We start from the raw sequence: 13,302 nt of genomic DNA, 5'->3' as shown, positions 1-13,302 counted from the left end.
ATTACAACTCGCCCAAGGAACCACTTTGTGAAGCTTGATATTAAAATTATCGGCGCTGAACTTCATCCACTCCGAGATCACCCATAGCCCTCCAATGTAGCGTCCTAGAGAGTCAGCGGCCGTTTCCAAAATTAGAACAGTAAAAAACTACACCGCTTGGCGCTGCGAGCTCTTGTATTCCATGGAATAAGCAACTTTATTGATAAACTGGGTTTCAGCATTGCCTCTTTTTTTTTATTTCTTTTTTCAAGGAGTAGGGAGGGGGGGCGGGGTTGTATTATCGGCGTGTTAGCGTTGTTTTTTTTTCAACATAACTGACCAATTAGCCGACGATTCCGAGTAGACTTTTCAACACTGTTACAATCGAAGAGCCTCATTTTGCCTGGCCGAGGTTCCATTCCGCCCGGGTATACACGAGCTTTGTCCACTTTCTGGGGCTTTTGAGGGCTCTTCGAATCCATCTGATGTGGCTGGAAACACGCGCGTACACTGACGGTATACCAGTCGGTATATAGCACGGTACACCAGCCGAAACAATTCCGACTTGCAGTGTTCTTCCATCGTCGTTCGTGAGCGTTAGCGGTCCGCCTGAATCCCCCTATCGGAGCAAAGAAGAGAAAATGCAGAAGGTCATCAGCCTGACACGCACATTAGAAATGCGTGAAATGACTTAAGCTCCTATGCCTCCTTCTTTTTTTAATGCCTTGGCATTAGGAGTGTGAAAGCGGAAAAAAGAGCGCGCGTGTGTGAAGTGTGCGAAAGGCGGTCGCATAGTAGAGGTAGAGTGATGATGCGAGAGTTTAGAAGCGTTTGCAAGTACGTATATATATATAATACAACTGCCGATGGTCTGATCTGGACAACCGTAACGTGTGAACATTATTTCGCAATGTGGCGGACGTGGTTTAAATCATGTATCCGGCGCCTCAAAGAGGTACGAGGTAATGCTAACGCATTTCTCTCGCATCTACCGCGGAAACTGAAATTTTTACACGCAAGCGTAATCGGCGACATTGTTTTTCGCTGCGACGGTAGCGATCGCCACAGGAACAAGGCGCCTGAAGGTGGACAAGAGAATACCCGCGTTCGCATCCTATTAAAATGAAAAATCAAATTACGTTATTTTATGGATCGTTCACACCCTATCCGTTTGTGCTTTGACACCGCGGTGTCAAGTGTGCATGTTCGCGACGTCTCTTCAACGGGCACTGATATATGTGTCTCACTTATTAGAAACTTCAAACTACAAGCTTTATGCATTAACTTGAGCTTTCTATGGATGGCCCCACAAGCCCTAACATACTTCTGTAGCACAGTTCATTAGAATGCCTAACTGCTAAATTTCGGACCCGACGTATTTATACCGCTGACACATATTCAGCCAACTCCACCGGCGTTTTCGACAGGGCTTGCTTCCATTGACTACCTGAGGACTTGATCAATCGGCGCCATTGCTTTAATGGTGTATAAGAGGGAGCCAGCAGGTATGAAACCTTATTCCCTTTACTAGGCGTCGCAGAACCACAAGAACACGGCGACGAGTTATAGAGGCATTTGCATTGCGAAGGCGCTGAAGAGATGGTAAATGTGATTGAATTTTGAAAGCTTTACGAAAAATTCCTTAGGTCCTCTTCCCTATGTGCCTCGAAGTATGATCTTGTCTGAGTTCACTTGAGTGCATGAACAAGAATAAACAATTTTAAACGATTTATTCGAGTTATGAGATGTTTCTTTAATGTTGCAGCAAATGGTCTTTTTAGTATTCCTGCACAAATACAGGTACACGTGCTAGGTCATAATGCAACTTGCTACTGGTTTCCGTTTGATTTCCTCATTCTTTGTTCAAGCTACTTGAATATTCTGCCATAGTTCAAAGCATATTCAGTAGGGTGTCAAACTGAACTCGAACCAAAAACCATGATTGAAACGAAACTTTGGATGGAACCGAACCCAAACCGACATTTTTAAACGTGCCGCAGCCCGAATCGAACCGGAAACACAATGAAAAAATCTGGAGGACACTTAAGCCTACCATGTGAATTTGCTGTAACCCGTCTGGAACCTATCTGGTGTACCGGTGTCATGGATAAAATTCCTTATTCGTCTTCAAAATTAGAACGCAATATTTTCCGAACATCTCTGACTGCTTATCACGCTTCCTGGCAGCTGCAGCTTATGTAACCGCAACGTTTACTAGGAAACGTTGACGGGGAGCGCCATGCACGAAGGCACGTTTTCAGGTATAAACGCGGCCTCTTGCGTGGGCCCATGCCGAAGGTCATGCACGGGCCCGCCAAAAAAAAAAAGACCACAGCATTTTCAGGTTTCCTTTATCCTTTCGCACTTTTAATATTTCAGTCTGAGAAGAGATCAAGATATGCGCTGTCGGTGTTTTTTTTTTAATTACATTTGTCTGTGGGCTGTCATTCTCAAAATTCCGAGAAAAAATTTGGAGGACGCTTAGGCTTCGCCTTTAATGGTGGAATGCGGTAGCATTCAAAGACCCTGACTGCTTTTCGTGCTTACCGGCAACTGCAGCTTATGTAACCGTATTATAATCGCCAGCTCGGTTCAACCTCCCAATATGAAGCCGTTATGTTTCTAAAGCTACTTGAATTTTTCAGAGTATTCCAACAGCTTTCTTTTCGTGGAGTGTGTGCGTGCGTGTGCGCGTGCGTGGAATGTGTGTGCGTGTGTGCAGCTGAACTGCTTCACTTCCCAGCTCTACGAGCGGGCGTGCGACGAGGGCACCGGAGCACAGCATGAAAGGAGGAGTTTTAGCTCAGTGATCCCTCGTTCGGCCAAGCGGAGCGCTTTGCTGCCCCACCTGTCGAAGAAAGTCGAAGTTACTGTCGGTCCAGTAGTCGTTTTTTTTTTTCGGCACCTCTGGAGCAAGGTTGGAGTTAGTATGAAAAGAACACAAGCCAAGCCTGCTCTTATTACGCTGCAAATATTAAACAAAGTACATGCTTGTTGTAATTATATGATTTCATATTGACAGCGCCGCCTAAGAAGACGGCACCGATGACATGCCTCTGCTGCGCGCACTAGCGGTGGTCGCCATGTTTATTTCGAAAAAACACAAGGTCCGCTGCATCTCCTCCGCTGGGGAGAGGGGACAAGCGAACGATCGGCCGGCTTCTCTGCTCACCCGCTGGGCCCGCTGGTCCACAAACCCGTTCAGCTGCAACTTTCTATTTCTTCATGTATTATTTTTTAAAAAGAAAAGCCATAGCTCAAATTGTGGCGATGACAGCAGCGCGACAAATTGGTACACGCGGTAAGAAAAAATAATAATCAAAAGCGTACACGTGATTATGTTGCCGCCATTCGGGTTGGTGGCCTCACGACGTCCGGCTCCACGCTGCATTTTCGGAGAGACTGTGCCGTAACTGCATTGTGCTTAACACCCTACATGTCGCAACAAAATCAGAGAAAGTCCAAGTTCACTCATATTACGCAACACAGCACCTAATTTGCTCACTGAAATGCAGACGCCATTAGAATGAAGCCGAATGAAGCAATGAGAAAGGCTTGTTGCACGTGAAATGTATGTGGCTGCACACAAGCGTTACCAATTTGTTTTACGAAGCTATAAATTTCCCGCCAAGATTACTGGCTCGAGTCCTGGCATTGTACGTTGCTATGATTCTTTGAAGTGGAGTACTCAGATTAAGTGGTTATAGCGGTGTGAGTATGAGTGGTCGCTTATGCTTTCGCTATATATTACTGTGCTACTACTTGGAAAATATAGTATATGTGTTCCTGGCACGTTTTAATTCAAGACCAAGACGAACCGAAGATACAACTTGTATTTTTGTTTGACCGGTTCATTTGTCTACAAGTGCGCCACTGGAAATCCTGACACAGTCAGGATTCTCTAGAAAAATGCTCTGTGTGTAGCTAATACCTTCACAATAACCCAAAACTGGATCATGTTTGGTTATGCTCAAGGCATAACAGGCCGAATCCCGCCCCGCCAGGTCAGGTACGAGCTAGGTTTGAAACCACCTGGCAGGGTTTGGGTGGGCCTCCGCATGGCACTTGCAAGCTCGGATAGGCCCCAGCAAGAAAAATAAATGGTCCGTAGAGTGCTCTAATTCGTGGTGTCGCCAGGAGTCGACAGCGACACGACAGCACAAAACAACAAGCGCTACTTCTAATCCTTCGGTACTACGATTAACTCGCTCCTAATACACCGCGCACAATTAACACAAATCAAGTCATCAGTAATAGTGGAGATTAGCAAAAACTCGCCAAGTCAGGTAGCCTATTAAAAAGAACGCAAAGCTTATCGCTGCTCACTGAAAAGTTCACTGACGTTTAGGAGAAACAGTGCGACTAAGGAACCCGTATGTGTTCTGTAACTTCCTATAAGCTTTCATATCTTTAGTCACCAGGAGCCTTTATTCGGCGACCAGATTCATGCTTCCTAAATGCACAACAATTCAGGCCCAAGCGCAGTGATATTGTCCCGATACTTTCTTGCTTTAAAGGGGTTCCGCCAGATTTTAGCGACAGGTGAGATGCCGGAAAGGCTTGTCTGTCCAGTTCCCCGTGATACATCTGCCGTGCAGGCCACATGCAAACCAATGTTTCATAAATGCGGCGGAAATTGACAGCGTCTTTCTCCCACAGCGCACAAAACATTTGTATCGAAACAAAATACTACATGGCGTAAGAATATTCTCGACGAACGGCCGAAATTGCGTGGCCATTATACAGAAAACGTAGCGCCCGGCCTCTCCTTAGCAGGCAGCTCGGTACATGACCAAGTTTAACACGTAACTCGGGTGGCTGGCGGCAGACGGCGCCAAGATGTTACCTCGTGGCCAATGATTGGCGTTGGACAAGGAACACTTCCCCGCCACTCGGTTAGATTAAAGCCTCTACAACCGCACGCTCATCGCCCGCTTTTGCGGTCCGTCGAAATGTGTGGGGAGTGGCTTCAGGATAGACAGCTCTCCTGTGAGGGTAGGGACATCTTCTCTCGGGCAAAATATGCGGCAACGCCCCACCACAAAAGTGGAGCCACGAAAAGCCACTATCAGTGAGAAAGCGGCGTATCCTCAACGCAGCTAACTAAAGAGTAATCCATTAAATAAACACTCTGTACATGACCTTGACTTCCTAAAGCAACTGTGAACTGTGCTTACCTCACAGGAGCCCTGGTTATCGCCGGAAGCACAAATTGCGGGACCAGGACGCAGGGCGCGATCCCCCGTGATGGGATGTACAATTCTTGGTAATAATGCTTGGCACTGTTCATCTGTGAGAGCAACAACTTCTGCGTGCAGAAGGATTTTGCTCTTGTTTGCAGCTATATAGAAAAAAGAAAATAAAATCAGGACAATAACCATTTTCCATAATATCTTCGCTAGGTGAATTAAAAGCCAATCGCGAACAATAGTTGGTTTTGAGAAGCTAATCGCAACGTAAATATGCTAGAAGGACACTACAAGAGCACTGACCCGCACCTGAATTTCCGGTTTACTTGGAAATCATTCAATGCATTCTTTTATACAGGAGTGGTAGGCATGTGTCAGGCAATGCGAAAAGAAGTTACACATTTCTAATCGTGCGGTTTCTATTTTGCACTCTGTTCGTGATATATACGTATTCTTCCTAAGCCTTCAGAAATTTCTAAATGTCGCCTGTGTCAGATAGGATCATTCTTGTCCTTGAGCTCGATTATTTGAAGAGGGGGGCATTCCTACAAGAAATCAAAACACGTATTCAAGTCATTACCAAAAATCACTAGTTAACTTCGCAATTAACTACTTCCTGGCACATATCGCCATTCACGAATTGTAGGCGGTGAGCTTGCAAGACGTAGCGACTCAAAATGAAAGTAGACGTACTATCAGCGTCAAACGGAACCTGAACAGCGGCGAGCGTGACCCAAGCATAGGTGAAGGTATAGTGCGCGCCGTCCAGTCATCACCATTGACCGGAACGTATTTGCAGATTTTGTCACACCGCGCGATCCCCCAATATTGAAATGTTCTCGCCTGCGAGCTGAATCCTACATTCGAAAGGTGGAAAACAAAAATAAAAGACAACAGAAGCTAAATTTTGCATTTTACGGCGAGTATTGTCGAACAGTTCACCGACGCGAACAGCGATGCGTGCCCAGCAATTTGCACCGTCATCATTATAGATTGGCTCACGTGATTTGCCGCAGGTGCGCCACATCATTCTCTGAATCGTCACATTTGCGCAGCCCCGTATCGCTGGCAGCCTCGACGGTGGCCGGCATTGGTGTGCTGAGCGCGTTTAGCCAAAACGAGTGCCGAGCGGCCACACCGGATGTGCGTGCCTCTCATTGGCGATGACTGGGCGGCGGGCTACACCGTCACTTATGCTTAGGCCACGCGCTCCGCTGTTCACCTTTCATTTGACACTGATAGTACAGCTTCGTGCGTGCACTTTCACAGGTTGGAATAGAGACGGAGTTCTCTCACGGCGTAGTTATGTGTCTCTACAGTTCAAGGAAATTTTCGTGTCGTTCTGGGCGTGGTAAACAAGAAAACTCCCCTTACGTGGGCCATCTATTTTCGGAGATATCGGCAGGGACGGTCAAGGACTATTTGATGGTTCGGTTATGTCCTTAGCGAGCATCTTCATTTTCGTTTGAATGGTTTCACGCTCTTACGTGGACACATGGTAAGGTTGATGGTTGATGGGACGGAATTACCTGTGTTTATTCGGTGAGAGACAGCCGAAGTCTGGCCTGTGGGAGATGATGGATGTAAAATAACGTATAAACAGCCAAAAGGACGCAGAGCGCATCATTCCTCTTAGGTAAGTGTCCTGAGGGTGCCGTTCCAATTTTTAATTTCGGGACCCTCCCCTATATAATCTACAGCCTGTGTCTTCCATTTTTCTAACGAATAAACAAATTTTGTAAAAATATTGGCGGTAACAACACACTTGCAGAGTTGTAAGAAAATTCACTTTTAGCCAACGTTTTTAGTTCAAAGGCAAAGCTTGCCGTGGGGGCGGGGGGGGGGTGTGGGGGGGGACCACTTTCGCGGCGCTGCGATAGTGGACCAGCAAAGCTGTGGAAAACCACCGCTACAACTGCTGAGGGTGAAACGAAATGCTTTATTGCTTTAGGGTAATGGTAATAATAGTAATTTAGAGTAATGGTAGCAATGGCAGTGGTGATAAATTTGACAGCACGCCATCGTCCATAGCGCTGCTGCAACAACATTGAAATCAGTTGCTAGGGTGATTCTTTCATATGCGAAAGCTTAGTGACGTAAATCCTACGTCGCAAGATGCCGTCGGTGCGGCAGCTTACGCGGCAGTAATCTTTACCAGGAAACGTATGCGGGAAGCACTACGTGCTCGGATTCTGCGCGGCACTTTCTACCTTGTCTCCACTGAAATTTAGAAAAAAAAATTACCGACGATTACGTTACTTCCTAATGCGAAACTTGAGCGCAGCAAATAAGCTGTTTCACCTTTTCGATAGATTGAAGCAAAGAAATCGAGCAACACATGTATGCGCTATCACACAATTTTTTTTTATTTTTCACACGTATTCCTTTAACAAAGACTCCACTAACAGTTCTTGACAGTCATGAAGGAAGCTTTGTGGTCGGAGAAATAGACTGATATATGTTCGACTTGGTACACCAATGCTTGATTCTCAAAGACGTTCACAAAGACGTTCACAACGGGGCCCTTAATGCCATATTGGCCTCCGCCGTGCATCAGTCGTCGCACTTCCATGAATGGGATTCGCGGAGATACGAGTCTTACACTCACCGCATTAAGTTGTGGAAGGTGCGCTGGCCTCGAGGGATATTTGTAACCGTTTGTTGTCGAAATAACAACCAAAACAAGCGCGAACGAGACCGACCCAACAGAAGCAAACAGGCGCGGGCGAGAGCTGTGGCGCGAGCAGACGATAGTACGAAACGAGCGGATCGGCTGAGACCAGACACGAGTGCGCATCGAGCCGTAAGGAGGGTCCGCATGACACCAGCATCGCGCGCGCACGTCACTGAAGGGGCCGCTCTCATTGGTCTCCGCCATTCGTGGCTCGCGTCCTTCGTCTCCCACTCCAGCGAAGGGGGGCGAAGCTGGTTACGAGGCCGACAACAACGCCGACAACGACGACGCGAAACCCAGGAACGGACGCCAAAGAGCTGCGCTCTAAAAAGTGTGAGCTAAGTATATTCGTAAGATGGTGTAGTCCGAAGTTGTGGCCATGAAACTGCCGTTTGATCAGAAGAACGGGTTACGGAGACCTGTGTATTCTGGTCTTTCATGGCTCTAAGCTAGGCAAGCAATATCTGTTGGGAACGCATTTGTGCCGTCAGCCTAACAATTAGCAGTGGAGCAAGATGCAGTTATCCGCTATTTTGACGGAAGTATGTGAAACGGTAACTGTGCATGTCTTTCGCACGCTAAATGTGCTTAGTTCTGCAAATGCCAAACGCCGTCACCTTGCCATCTTGCCTCAGAGCTTATGCATTTCCTCATTTATAACAAACATAGCTTAAACTTTGCACTATAAAAACCTTGCTACTTACATTCTGTTGCTCCCCAGCCGGCAACTACAAGAGTCTTGCCTGCAAGGTCCATTTTTGCTGTAGGTAGGCACACTGGTTTAACCTGTCTGTTGAATTCCAGGTCCACTGCCAGCTGTTCAATGAAACGTTATGTAACTGGTCATTTCCAGATTAAGAGAAAATGTTTCAACAGATGACATCCACATGAGGCATCAGACACATTTAAACAATCAGCAATTGCGGAGGTAACGTCACATCAACAGTAATGCGTTTTTTTCAGTACTAAACAGCATGATTTTGTAAATATAGGCCAATGAAAGACTGTATATCGCTCCCTGCTGCATGCCAGTATATATAAAGTGGCGAGCAATTCAGGTAATGTTTAGTCATGGTTACAACTACCAAAGCATAGTTACATTCACCTTAAAGATTCGTGTAGATTTAACGATCTTTACTCGTCATAACAACATGTGTCTAACACAAACCAACATGTGTCTTTCACGTAACGTCAAATCTAGCGACAGTCACAACTATGCCGACAATTATGAACATGTATATGCGTATAACAGATTTGGAACACTGGGGAACCACATCAATAATGGGCGTCTCTGTGGCGACAATCGCAACGAAACTTCCATGAGGCTTGCGAAAACATACTTGAAGAACGAGACACGCATAACGCATCCTTTGAAATTGTTTATGTGCACAACCAGTCATGCAAGATACGCACACAACGCTCTGGCACTCTATTCCTTTCCATTTCATTTCATTTCCTTGAAAAATCTCTTACGGGGTGTTCCACAAGGGGTGGGAATACAAATAACTAAAAAGGTTGTTCCCAATATTATTTGCAATGCACTTGCTATTTTATCCATGAAGCCAGCTGAAGTGATGACGGCAGTGAAGGGGTGGGAACGGCCATTCCAGTCTGCGGCTGTGCGACGGGAGAAAGTGATATAACAAGAAGGCGACAGTACTTATGGAGGGGGGGGGGGGGGGCGTGAGCGAGCGTCAGTTAGTGCATGGCCTGTGTGTAGAGATATGCGTGAACGTGGTAGAATTTAAGGGACGTGGCGAAGTGTACTGGTGCAGAACTTGTGAGATAACGACAAGCTAGCGATACCGCACCGATGGCATAGGATGTCTAAACCCCGATTCTGCTTTAAATGGCGTCGCTCTAATTGCCGTACAATTTTATTTATGTCGAGTGAATAGACCTTGTGGCTCGATTTCGCATGGATTCTAATGCATTGGTACAAGGTAAATCTGGTGAGGATTCCATGTGGGCGATGTATATTCGAGTTTCGGACTGACCTGTGCCCAATATGCAAGTAATTACCCATGCTGAGGAGCATTGCGAAGGTTACATTTATGAGAAATCCTAAGGTTCTTATTGGTAGATGATGTGATGTTAGCTACGTACGAGCTTAGGTCGTGCGTGATAGTAACGCTTAGATACTTAAACGTGTCCGCAGTGCCAATGGCGATGTAGTAATTGTTTAAGGAGGTGGTAACGTTTTTCACTACGGGAAACTGAAATTGATTTATGTTTAGTAGGGTTTATGGTCATTAACCAGCAATCGCAGCATTCGGTGAGGCTGTTTAGGTCTTTCTGCAGCGAAATGTGGCCGTTAATGTTAGTGATAGATTGGTATATAGTGCAGTCGTCAGGAAACGTTCTAATATGAGAGGTAACGTGCAGTAATAGAATGTTTATGTCCATGAGGAACAGGAGGGAACCTAATACCGAACCTAGCGGAACGCCACATGTAACGAGAAGAAAGTATCAAGTAGTGCTGTCAATACTGACGGTCTGTGAGCAGTTCCTAAGAAATTCGTTTATTCATGTTAAGTCATCAGCGTGCAAAACTTCAACTGAAAAATTTTGATATTAAGCACTGACGGGCTGCTTTATCAAACTCCTTTGCGAATTCAACAAAGATGATATCCCTTTGAGTGTTCGTATCGAGGTTTGAATAGGTCATTAAGAAAGGTGGCTGACTGAATGTCACATGACAGACGTATGCGGAAACCGTGCTGTGATGGATGGAAAAAGAAGTTGCTGTCTAGATCATTAAATGTGTGCGAGTGTATTACATGTTCCATTATTTCTCGAGCGACACCAGTTATGGAAACGGGACGATAGATTAAGAGCTGTTCACAGTTACCGGATTTGAAGAGCGACCTTGACCATTTCTCACGCGTCTGATAGGGTGCCTGATGGCAGTGACTGTGAGGACAGCAAGGTGAGATACATCTCGGAGATAAATTTTGGGTTTTTTTAGCTTTGAGGTGATTTCGTCAACACCGGCTGATGACGATAGTTTGAGGTTATCACTCAGTGCAGATATTTAATCTCGCGAAAAAGGAATGCCCGGCCTTCAAGACGAAGTAGGAAAGCGGGAAGAGGCGCCTGCGGTTCGGTGGTCAATACTGATAAAAATGCACTGTTGAAAATGATGGCACAGTCAAGCTGGGACAAATGTTCGCCATAATAGAAAATTTTTATAATAGGGGATAACTTCGCGTTGATTACTTGCCAGAATGTTTTTGTGTTATCGGTTATCATGCATGGTAAGTCCAAAAGAAAAAAATTAGTCCTTCGGCTGCCGGATAGCTGTCGAGTATGCGCTTTCTGCTGCATAGTAGTTTTCCCGGGAGCTTGAGGTCAGCCTTAGTCTAATAAGGCGGCACAGACATTTTCTTTTTTTCTTTTTGCTACCTAGTTCTTTAACCACGTTCGCGAACCATGGTCTATAACGATTAACTCGAAGTGAACTTATCGGAATAAACTGCGCTGGGACATTCAACGAGGTTCAGCGCAACGAGGTTCATTTTATCTTCGAAAAGCAACTAGTTTTCTTGTATCGAGCTATATTCAAAGCCCGATTTGAATGGAACTAACTTCTTGTTGAGCGCGGCATGGTTTTATTTGTCATACAGGTGGAGGATTTTCTTATCTTAGTGATGTACGGTAGGACAAAACAAGAAAACAGCCTGGATTACTTCATCGTCGCTTATTAGGGCGAAGGCTTTATGTGCCCCGTCGTTCAGTCGACCTTCAAAGTCCTTGAGTGAAAACGCGGCGAAGACATGAAAGGTACTAACGCTATCAATAATTGGCTTCGTGAATGACGTCGAAAGGGCGTCTTCCGACTAGCCCGTCAATGCCAGTGAAATGCGGTGATTGGCTTGATGAGCCGGTCTATGTAATTAACCGCACTTATGTTTGATTATCGGTCTTTCGACCGCGGCGTTCCAGTGACCCCATTTCCACGTGCCAGCTCCATATTCATTGGCGCAGGGGCCAGAATTAAGAGAGACCCGATTACCCGACACATCCTTCTTAAATCGAAGCCCAAGCATGTTGCCGCGAAAGCTTGTACTATCAGCGTGAAATAAAACGCGAACAGCGGTGAGCGTGGGCAAGCATAAGGGAAGGCCTAGTGCACGCCGTCCAGTCATCACCAATGATAGGCACGCATTTGCCGATTTGGCCACAAGCGCCCGCTGGTCGATGGCATCGCTGCAAGCAAGTATCATCTAGCGGTTGCCTTTGGGGGATTCGATAGCTTTCGTGAGATTTCGTGTTTTAGAACAGGACGGCGTTTCTTTCTTTTCTTTTTTTCTTTGTTGCCACGGCCGCTCTGGAACACTAGCATTCTGAGTGCCAACTGTGCATTGTCCTCTGCGATCATAGTAAACTTGGCACGACGCGCATCTTTTGCCGGGTAACGCAAGATCTCCCGAGAGTGATCGCATCCCCGAATTCCATTGCACGCCAATACCGCTTCAGCGCTCAGGGCAAGCGTACGCATTTCAAGTGAGCAACGCTCAGGCACGCCGACTACACGGGGTGGTGCTGCAACGATCGCGGCCGTGCTAGTGGCACGTTTACGTTTATCCCGGCCCAAGTTGTCCCGGCATTCGATTTCGCGACGTTCGGGCGGCTTAGACTCCTCTTCGGTTCCCTACCCACGTGGTCAAGACGTCATCTGTGAGCGCTGCAGGAACTATCTAGCTGCCGTCTGGCTACCAGAAGACAGTGGGCTGTTAGAACGCCGAATATTGAAGAGGCCCTGTATTTGCGTTAACATCAACTGATAGGCCAGCGCCAATGACGATGTGGAAAGCTGCAGGGCTGGCAATATTGAAAGAGCGATTTAGGACGTCTTCGGTGTACTTCTGGTTCCGGAGGCTGGCAACTGGATGAGTGCACTACCAAGGAGCTACTTCAACCAGTTTCGTACATGGCACAGCTGACAACGCCTCCGGTATTTTCAAGTTTTTTTTTCTTTCCCTTTCTTCGGTATTCCTCGTGCTGTGTGTTTAATCCCATCTACAGTTATGCGATGTCAGTATACCCAACAACTTTCCACCAATCAAGGTCAACTGTCGTCTTTTGTGACAGCGCACACACTTGCGCAGCACCGGTAAGCAATAATTGCTCAAAAGCTTAAATAATAATTTGAGATTATAATAAGATTATAATAATAATAGGATGATATATTATAATAATAATAAGATTATAATAAGATTGAGGTCTTGAGAAAATCGACGTATTTGCAGTTCTTGCCTCAGGAACTGCAGCAGTCAGTTTCCCTCTTCAGCGGGAACTCGACGACGCAGGGGCGAAATCGAACGCCGACGAGGGGAAGGGGAACGCCGAGTTTCCAACCGGCGATCAGTGTCGAGACGTCGCGGTGATAATGGAGGCGTGGCGGCGTATTGTGGTGCGTAGCGGGGCCTGTCAAAGGTGGTACACGCAGTTGAGGCG

At 46.3% G+C, this 13,302-nt stretch overlaps 1 protein-coding gene across 1 annotated transcript in view; it reads right to left on the bottom strand.

Annotated features, from left to right (window-relative positions):
- Positions 1–294: 294 nt before the first annotated feature.
- The window catches only part of LOC135907687 (chymotrypsin-1-like), a 48,811-nt gene continuing 35,803 nt past the window's right edge, over positions 295–13,302 (bottom strand). The window contains exons 6-8 of the mRNA XM_065439390.2: positions 8,547–8,658; positions 5,157–5,320; positions 295–598 (exon numbers count right to left, since the gene is read on the bottom strand). Coding sequence (XP_065295462.1) covers positions 374–598; positions 5,157–5,320; positions 8,547–8,658 — 501 coding nt within the window. The 3' untranslated portion in view covers positions 295–373. The remainder of the gene's footprint in view (positions 599–5,156; positions 5,321–8,546; positions 8,659–13,302) is intronic.

The sequence above is a fragment of the Dermacentor albipictus genome, chromosome 10 (assembly GCF_038994185.2).
Source record: "Dermacentor albipictus isolate Rhodes 1998 colony chromosome 10, USDA_Dalb.pri_finalv2, whole genome shotgun sequence".
Lineage (NCBI taxonomy): Eukaryota > Metazoa > Arthropoda > Arachnida > Ixodida > Ixodidae > Dermacentor > Dermacentor albipictus.
Note: the sequence above shows the minus strand (reverse complement) of the source record. Positions and strands in the feature narration are given on the sequence as shown.